This window comes from Zootoca vivipara, chromosome 1 (assembly GCF_965207765.1).
Source record: "Zootoca vivipara chromosome 1, rZooViv2.hap1.1, whole genome shotgun sequence".
In the NCBI taxonomy this organism is placed as follows: domain Eukaryota; kingdom Metazoa; phylum Chordata; class Lepidosauria; order Squamata; family Lacertidae; genus Zootoca; species Zootoca vivipara.
The window spans coordinates 92,402,688-92,411,236 of record NC_142582.1 but is presented as its reverse complement, the minus strand read 5'-3'; the positions used below and the strand labels follow the sequence as shown (position 1 = coordinate 92,411,236).

The 8,549-nt window shown below is 44.6% G+C and overlaps 1 protein-coding gene across 2 annotated transcripts in view; it reads left to right on the top strand.

The window, feature by feature from the left end:
• The first annotated feature begins 5,805 nt into the window (after window positions 1-5,805).
• The window catches only part of TYRO3 (TYRO3 protein tyrosine kinase), a 64,379-nt gene continuing 61,635 nt past the window's right edge, over window positions 5,806-8,549 (top strand). The window contains exon 1 of one of the 2 annotated variants that reach the window (XM_035111776.3): window positions 5,806-6,443. In XM_035111776.3, the coding sequence (XP_034967667.2) occupies window positions 6,350-6,443 (94 nt within the window). In that variant the 5' untranslated portion in view covers window positions 5,806-6,349. The remainder of the gene's footprint in view (window positions 6,444-8,549) is intronic. The other variant, XM_035111768.3, reaches the window with a different exon arrangement.

Below are 8,549 nucleotides of genomic sequence, written 5' to 3'. Positions count from 1 at the left end.
ACAAAAATACATTTCTTAATTGTTTATATTGAACAACATTATTTTCCAGCAATGAGTAGCAGCCCAATCTATAATGTGCATTGAACCAAAGTATTTGTAGCGAGATCTGCTTAGATCCATTGATTTCAGTGATATTAAACTGAAATATCTGACCCAAATCTGTTTTCAGGGCAGACAACCACTAGCTTGCTACACTCAGGTGCAGTGGAGGATATTGTCCTGTCACCCATCATGCAATGGGATTCGTTCTTATTCACTTAAAAGGAATAAGGAAAAAGGGAAATCAGTACAATATTTTTTTGTATATGAGAACCATCTGATTCATTTTAGGTAGGTTTAGCATAGGTACCTGAACTACACAATACTATCAATCCACATTTATATCTGACTAAGTTATACTGTAGAGTAGATCTATTAAAACCATTGGATTTAAGGACTCCCTTCATCTTACTAAACTTAAACAATGTAAAAATCCTATCGGAGAACCAATCATTAGCTAGTGCAAAAAGATCTCAGATTAGTTGAGGCTGGAAAACTCAGTCAGTAGAGTATGAGACTCTTAATCTCAGGGTTTGGGGTTTGAGCCCCACATTGGGTGAAAGATTCCTGCATTGCATTGCAGGGGGTTGGACTAAATAGGCCTTGAGAGGTCCCTTCCAACTATACATTTCTATGATTCTAAATGTAATCAATGGATGTACAAAACGGATCCCCAGTTAAATGCAGTCAATGAACATATGCCAGTTTACACCAGCAAAGACATCATGCGAAAATTGTAAGATTTATTTATTTATTTAAAAAAAGTTTCTATGTTGAATGCAAGTGAAAAATGTTTGGTTGAAATTATTAATTTCCCTGAGCCCACTTCAGCTAATGCAGGAGGAATAGTAGCAGGAGAAATGTCATGCAACAACGTCATGTCTGCACAATTCATTAAAGCTCCGGACTGCATTGCCAACATGCTTTGTTCAGAGTAATTGGAAGCCAGGTCAATGCCCAGGCAGCGCAGTTTCTGCAAGAGTGGTATGCACTAGAGAACTTTAAATGAGCACCAGGTGGCATTAATCTGAAAGCACAAATACTGTCTGCATATGGAAAAACTATACATGTGTGACTCCTGCACTCCCTTGGGAGAAAGGCCAGAATCTAAATTGAATAAATAAATAAATAATAAGAAATATAAATTCATAAAAACATTCTGTTGTTTTTAAAAGTGCTTCCCATAATCAGGCTCTGCTTATATTTATTTACAATTGTCACCATTTCCGTTGTGGACTTTGAGGGGATTTATTCAAGCAAATAGTATTGTGAGTTGTTGTTTTTTATTGCTGTTGTTTCACAGAAATCCACAATGACCATGAAAAACAGCACATTGTGAAGTACAAAAGCCCAACACAGAAGAAACCATTAGTAAACCAGCAACCATCCAGAGCTTGGTAGCAAATAAATGCAAAGAATATATTTAACAGCCCGAGAAAGTACCTGAGAACACCATGCCTCTGAACAAGACCTTTCAAAGGATGCCATGCCCCAAGAGAACCAGGACATCTTCTCAGTCTCTCACCTACATGTGGTTTATCAGCCTCTCTTCTTCTGACTCTCCATTGAACAGGAGCAAAAGAGACACACATTCTTATTCCAGTCATGGAGTCTGCTTGGCATTTTTCCAATGCTAGGGATTCCTCAAGGATATGAGTAATAGTATGATTGCAGAGCAGGCAACTAACAGAGCAAAACAATTCTAACCAGGCCCCTTTGCATGCTGGGACGTAATAGGACTTGCCATGTTTACAAAGAGAAATTTAAGCTTAACACGTACAGATTGCTTTAGCAAGCAGGCACCTTTAAAGTGCTACATGTCACCAGTGAATTTAAAATAACTGTCTGCCTTCATCATTCTATTAAAAGTGGTATCCGTGCCTTTTGGTCTGCACAAAGCTTTCCACAGCAGCCTAGAACGGACTCAGGCTACGCCCATCAGATGGCATACTAGTGCAATCCTAAGAATGTGTTATCGGAAGTAAGCCGTCTAAAGTTCTATGGGACTTACTCACAGGTAAGTGTGCATAGGATTGCAGCCTTAAAGTCCCAAAAATCATTTAAAGCAAATGCGTTACAATTTATTCATTTTTAAAGTTTGGGGACCTTATAGGATATTTTTGCCTTAGAAAAAGTAGTAATCACCAAATGGGTACTTTCAAAAGATTTTAATGATTTTTGAATTGTCTTTTGGTCATGCAAAAACCCAGACTATATTTGTCAGGAACAGATAACAGGGTGGAGCATTTTAAGACTACAGGGGCTGAAATCTATAAGCATGGTAAGGTAAAGGTAAAGGGACCCCTGACCATTAGGTCCAGTCGTGACCGACTCTGGGGTTGCGCGCTCATCTCGCGTTATTGGCCGAGGGAGCTGGCGTATAGCTTCCAGGTCATGTGGCCAGCATGACAAATGCTTTCGAACTGCTAGGTTGGCAGGAGCTGGGACCAAGCAACGGGAGCTCACCCCGTCACAGGGATTCGAACCGCCGACCTTCTGATCAGCAAGCCCTAGGCTCAGTGGTTTAGCCCACAGCGCCACATGGTAGTGCAGTAAAATAAAACAACAGGTTCTATATTAGGAAATCAGAATCACATGGCACTAAATCATAAAAGGAAAGTACTGTAGGCATGTAGAAATATGGTAAGGAAAGTTGGCTTTAAAAGAACACGGCTCATCCTTTCAAAGGATTCCATGGAACAGAAAACAGATTACAGATTCCATGGAATAGGAAGCAGCCATTTGGATACAGTTACCTAGATTTTCAGGACAGATGAGCAGGAACAAACACATTTATTGGGTACCCCATAAGGGAAAAGGAGCAGTTTTTTCTTCTAACAATATCAATACTCATCTGCACCTGCAAATCTGAACATCCCAGGAACTAGAGCTGTGACCTTTATCAGGTGAAACCTCAATGATTGGAAAAATTGGCAAAATCCCCTTTGGGATTTCAATGCTTTAGAAGCAGGGGTTATTTAAAAAAAAAGGACATACTTGAAAGCCCATGAGTTAATCTGACAGAAATTAGGGCATTATTCCAGATCATTGATATGTTGATGGGCAACAACTAACTTGGCAGAAAGAAGTGGGAGGGAAGTTAGGTTCTTGTTTCCATGGCAACAGACTAGAAATACATGTGAGGCATGCCATAGGGTGGCAGAGTTGGCTGCAGTAAAAAAAAGGGGGGTGAGGGGGTTGGATCTTTTTACCAATGGAAGCCAGAATGTCAGTCTAAGGGATTATGTGCATTATAGGTTTGCTCATTACAGGCCTAAACTTCAAGTTATACACACAAACTTGTGTTATAAAAGTCCAATAGCTGCTTTGGATTCATCTTCAGGAGGGGGATTTACCGGTACTTCAGAGATAATAGCAAAGGAGGAGGACTTGCCTGTTGCTTCTCTACTCTAAATACCCCCCAAACCACACCTTCCTTCATTATAATATTAATGGCCGTGTCAGTATCTATGTTCCCTGTGCTATGAAGAAACTCTTGCAATCTCAGTCTCTGTGAGAGGTAAGCAAAGGTGAAAATATATATATGAATTTTGGACATTGTTCCATTTAATTTTCACGAGTCAGAATGTTATTCAGTTCCCATTTATTTTGACAATATTTGGGCAAATCCCAAATTCATAAGGAATGAATAAATCAATGACTAACATATTAGAGCTAAAAAAAAGTGGGGTCAGAAGTTGAGGGCCCCACGCGTAGGGGGCATAGCTGCCAAGTTTTCCCTTTTCTCGCGAGGAAGCCTATTCAGCATAATGGAAAATCCCTTAAAAAAAGGGATAACTTGGCAGCTATGGTAGGGGGATGTCTTTGTTGAAGATTCATTCCCTATGTCTGCAGTAATGGGATTCTTGTCTACAACATGATGGTGTATGTTTTCATTCCACAGAGTTGGAAGTGATGGAGACAGGATGTTTGTGTTACTGTGTTCCGTGAAATGGGATTATTGTCCTTTGTTCCCTCCCTCTTTGCTCTCTGATGCTAGGGAGAGAGGGAGCCATGTTGCAGTGCTCCATTGTGTTTATATGTAAATAAAGTAGATTAGCGAAATGCTGAGTTGCTGAGGTCTGTTACGCATACTGCGAACACTCTGCGGATCCCTGAGTGTGCTGATGTCTGTTGGAATCAGTCGCTGTGATGTTCGGGCAGAAGAAAGCTTTTGAAGCTCCCGAACGATCGACCAGGAGGGAGAAAACATGCCAGTCGGGCATGTGTCTCTGCCAGGGTCCTACACAAGAGTAGGACGATCCTAACAGTCATTGGGACTCCATGGGCCAGTTCTACCCTCTCCTGCTGATGTGTGCTGTAGCCCCAAACAACAACATGTGTACATTTATTGGAAGGGGCTCTGTGCTTGCCTTGAACCACATATACAAAACTAATCAGAAAAGAGTACCCCAAATGATCAAAGGGATGGAGCAACCCCCCTATGAATAAATTTTAGTTCAGAGAAAATGTAAGAGTTGCTATATGATACAAGTATATAAAAGAATCCTGGAAACTGTGGGTTACCCCATGGGATTTCACTTCCCAAAAGCCCAGGTTCACCGCTGTGGGAGCCCCTCCTAGACTACGCAGTAGCAAGAAGTGACTTTTGCCAACTTAACCAGCTGGTATGCCATCTCAACCCTATCAAGAGAAAGGACCTTACAGCCTTACAAACAGTCCATACTTCGCCTAGAATGTGGGCTGTGGACCCTTTGCAGCTCCTTTCATTCCTACATACAGTATCCATTTCCTATGCTTCGAAAATCCAAATAGGAGAGCTACATTGATTGCACGGCGAATCGCCGGAACTGTGGGAGAGCAGCAGAACCATAGAATGGGTAGGGATCCTATGGGTCATCTAGTCCAGCCCCCTGCAATGCAGGATCTTTTGCCCCATGGGTAGTTGGAAGAGAGCACCATATGGGGGGGGGGAGTTAATTAAGAGAAATACACAAGGGGTTCACGGTCCTCATTAAGCCAAGGTATCCCTAGTTGCTCTGGTTCCATCAAGACTCATCTATTGTAATGTGCTCTTTGTGGGGCTGCCTTTAAACATGGTCCAGAAACTTAAAATGCAAAAAGTAAAATCCATGCAGGTTTTTAAAGAAATAACCAAGGAGGATAGAATTCAGATCTGTGATTTCTCGCCTAAAGCCACATGGGTGCTCCATGCGTTCAAACTGCCTTGTGTGTGTTTAGGCTACTCAGTATACATTCCTCCTCGACTGTTCCTGCATGGAGGAAACGTATTACTGTACAGTACTTTATTTCAGAACTGGGCTTGGTGTCTGAAACTGGTTTTTTCTTTCCCGCTGTTAGAAACCACCAATGTGGTCATCTGAATGTTGGGTGAGGCCGACTTGGCCAGCGCGACGAAACTGCGTTTCTTTCTTCCCCGGGTTGCTGGCTCAACAGGGGGTTGTTGGCGCGCGCGCTTCCAGCGCCCCTCTCGCGCCTCCCTCCGAAGGCGTAGAGAGGCCGCGACCACCCCCGAGAAGAAGCCTGCCATTTCCCACTCAGTGAGGCGGGTGGGAGCAGAGAGGAAGAAGCAAGCAGGAGGGCAATAAATAGATAAATAAATAAATAGGCTGGATAAATATTCATGATGAGGCCGGTGATGTCACGATGAGAAGCCGGGCTCTGCCGTGTGGCCTCCCGAAAGCGCCATTTCCTGGAGGAGAAGAGGCGGAGAAGGAGCAGGAGGAAGGCGAGGAGGAGGAGAAGGCGACTTGTTGAAGGAAGTCGCGGCGGCGGCGGCAGAGCAGAAGCGGCAGAGCAGAAGCGGCGAGAGGGGGAGCTCCGAGCCCGGCCGAGGCGAGCGGCGCTTGCTCGCCGACTGAACTCCGCGTACCGCGCGAGGCCGGCAGGGGGGGAACTCCTCGGCTCGTGGGTCTTGGATTACAAGTGCAGCGAGCGGAGGAGGAGGCGGGTCAGCCAGCCAGCCGGGAGCGAGCGAGCGCTGGTGCGGCTCCCGAATCTGCCGCCACCTCAGGCTCCCTTGCCTCGCTTGCCCTGCCAGGTCTCTCTCTCCCCACTTCTCTCTCACGCGCGCGTGTGTGCCTGCGCGTGAGAAGGAGAGACCCTCGACGCGGCGGGACCCCCAGCGCATTCCCGAATTTGAGGGCATCGCTTTGGCTCTCCTCGCGGCTTCCCCCCTCCTTCCCTCCCCATCCCGCTCTCCCCCCAACGCCCCCAAATCGCGCCTCCTTCTCGTTCGCCTCCCCCCCCCCGGTTTCATTTCTTCCTTGGAAGCGAGCGGAGGCAACCCGGCGTGGAGGAGGATGACAAAGATGATGATGTGGAAGAGATGGAGATGAAGCAGACTATGCAGATCCGGGGACTCCTGTTGCTGCTGCCGGCACTATGGGCTCTCTTTCTGCGGGACGTCGCGGCTGTCACAGGTAAGGCGGAGAAGCATGGCTGACCCTATGGACTTACTTGGCTGCTTGTTACTCTCCTCCCCGAGCTCCCTCTCCGGACTCGTTGGGGATGCCTCCCCACCCCCCAACTTTGTCCCTGTGGGAGCCCTGCTCAGGTCTGACCTCTTTCGCGGATCTGCGGGTTTGGTCTAAAAAATGCCCTCTTGATTTGATCCAGAAATGGGAATCCCTCCGCCTCACGCGCGCCCACCCCCGTCCTTTGCAAGGCTGGTTTGTTCGGGCGGTTCAACAGACAGACAAACAAAAACCCTCACGTTGACTGCTCACTTTTTCTCCCGGAAGGGACTCCCGGGAAGAGTTGGGAACAAGAGCTGGCTGCCACTCTTAAATACAGCGGTCATACATCCCAGTGTGTTGTGGAGCTGGTCTAAATCTTTTCAGAGTTGCTGGTCTGAGCTGAAACAAGTTACAGAACTTAATTGGGGGGGAATATGTCTCTTCCCCACCCCTTGCTTTCTTTGTCGAGTATCCTTTATTTGGATTGTGTATTGTTATTATTTCATTTTTCAACTTGTTGCTGTGCACATCAATAGTATCTGCAGCAGAAACAAAACAAAAAAAATCCTTCCAGTAGCACCTTAGAGACCAGCTAAGTTTGTTATTGGTATGAGCTTTCGTGTGCATGCACACTTCTTCAGATACACACAGAGTCAAGCTTGTAGTTCTTAATATTTTCTGAATTTGACTCGCTTCCCCACGGCCCCTTGCAATCTGCAGAAAGCCAGCTCTTCCAAGGAGAATGAATGCAGTCTTGGAGCTGTCACGATTTCAGATCTCACACCCCTGTTGTGAAATATGATCTCTTCACCTAAGTGCCTTAAGCACCTCATTACTTTTCCAGAAGTCCTGAGTGAGGGCGCAGCAACACTTACTGGCCTCAAGGGGACTGCTCTGAGGCTGGGATATTTGGAGGGGGAGTGGAAAACCAGAAAATCTCAGATTGGATTGACATTCCTTGAAGCCATATTTTGGCAGCTAATCTATGGAGTACATCTGTTTTGAAATATTCCTGTTTTTAAAATATCGCTTTCTTTGACTGGTGTAATAATCACTGGAAATTTTGATCTGAGGGCTTGCTTATTGAGCAGGCAATTTAAATGTGTATAAGGCTTTTGGCACCTAATTAATAAAAAATAACTTATATTTTTGTATTTGAATATTGACCTCCTTTTTCTTTGTAACTTGATCCCATGTGTTCATTATTATAGCAAGATATCTGTGACACACACACACACACACACACCAGTGATACAAAAACTTTGGGGAACTTAAAATCCCCATGTGTGCTCATTGAGTATTCATTGTATTCATAGAGTATTTTGGGAATGCACAATGCTCTGTCTATTGTGACCCATTTGGTGATGGCATAAAAAGAGACATTTTTGTGAATGCTGCAATCACAGAAGATTTCCATTGCAGCAATATTTCCTCCTTTATTTAACATAACATAATCCTAAATACTCTTACTAGGGTGTAAGTCCTAGTGAGCCCAGTCAAAATTTACTTCTGAGAAAACATACATAGGTTTGCATGGTTAGTATACATCATGAAGGTAATGTGGTTATTCATTTCTACAGGTATCTCATGATTTCACCTCCAATAGACAGAGTCAATTGGGGAGATATCTGGAAGAATTCCAGACGTTTACATTGAGAATTCATCTTGATGAATTCTTGATGAAGATGGTGAAATGCAAACAGGGGACAGAGAAAGGGCAGAACTCCTCAATGCCTTCTTTGCCTCAGTCTTCTCCAAGAAAGAAAAAAACGCCCGACCTGAAGAATATGGAGCAGATGATTCAGCAGGGGAAACACAGCCCAGAATAAGTAAGGAGGTAGTACAAGAATACTTGGCTAGTTTAGATGTATTCAAGTCTCCAGGGCCAGATGAACTACATCCAAGAGTATTAAAAGAACTGGCAGAGGTGATTTCAGAACCACTGGCAATAATCTTTGATAATTCCTGGAGAACAGGCGAAGTTCCAGCAGACTGGAGGAGGGCAAATGTTGTCCCTATTTTCAAAAAGGGGAAAAGAGAGGACCCAAACAATTACCGCCCAGTCAGCCT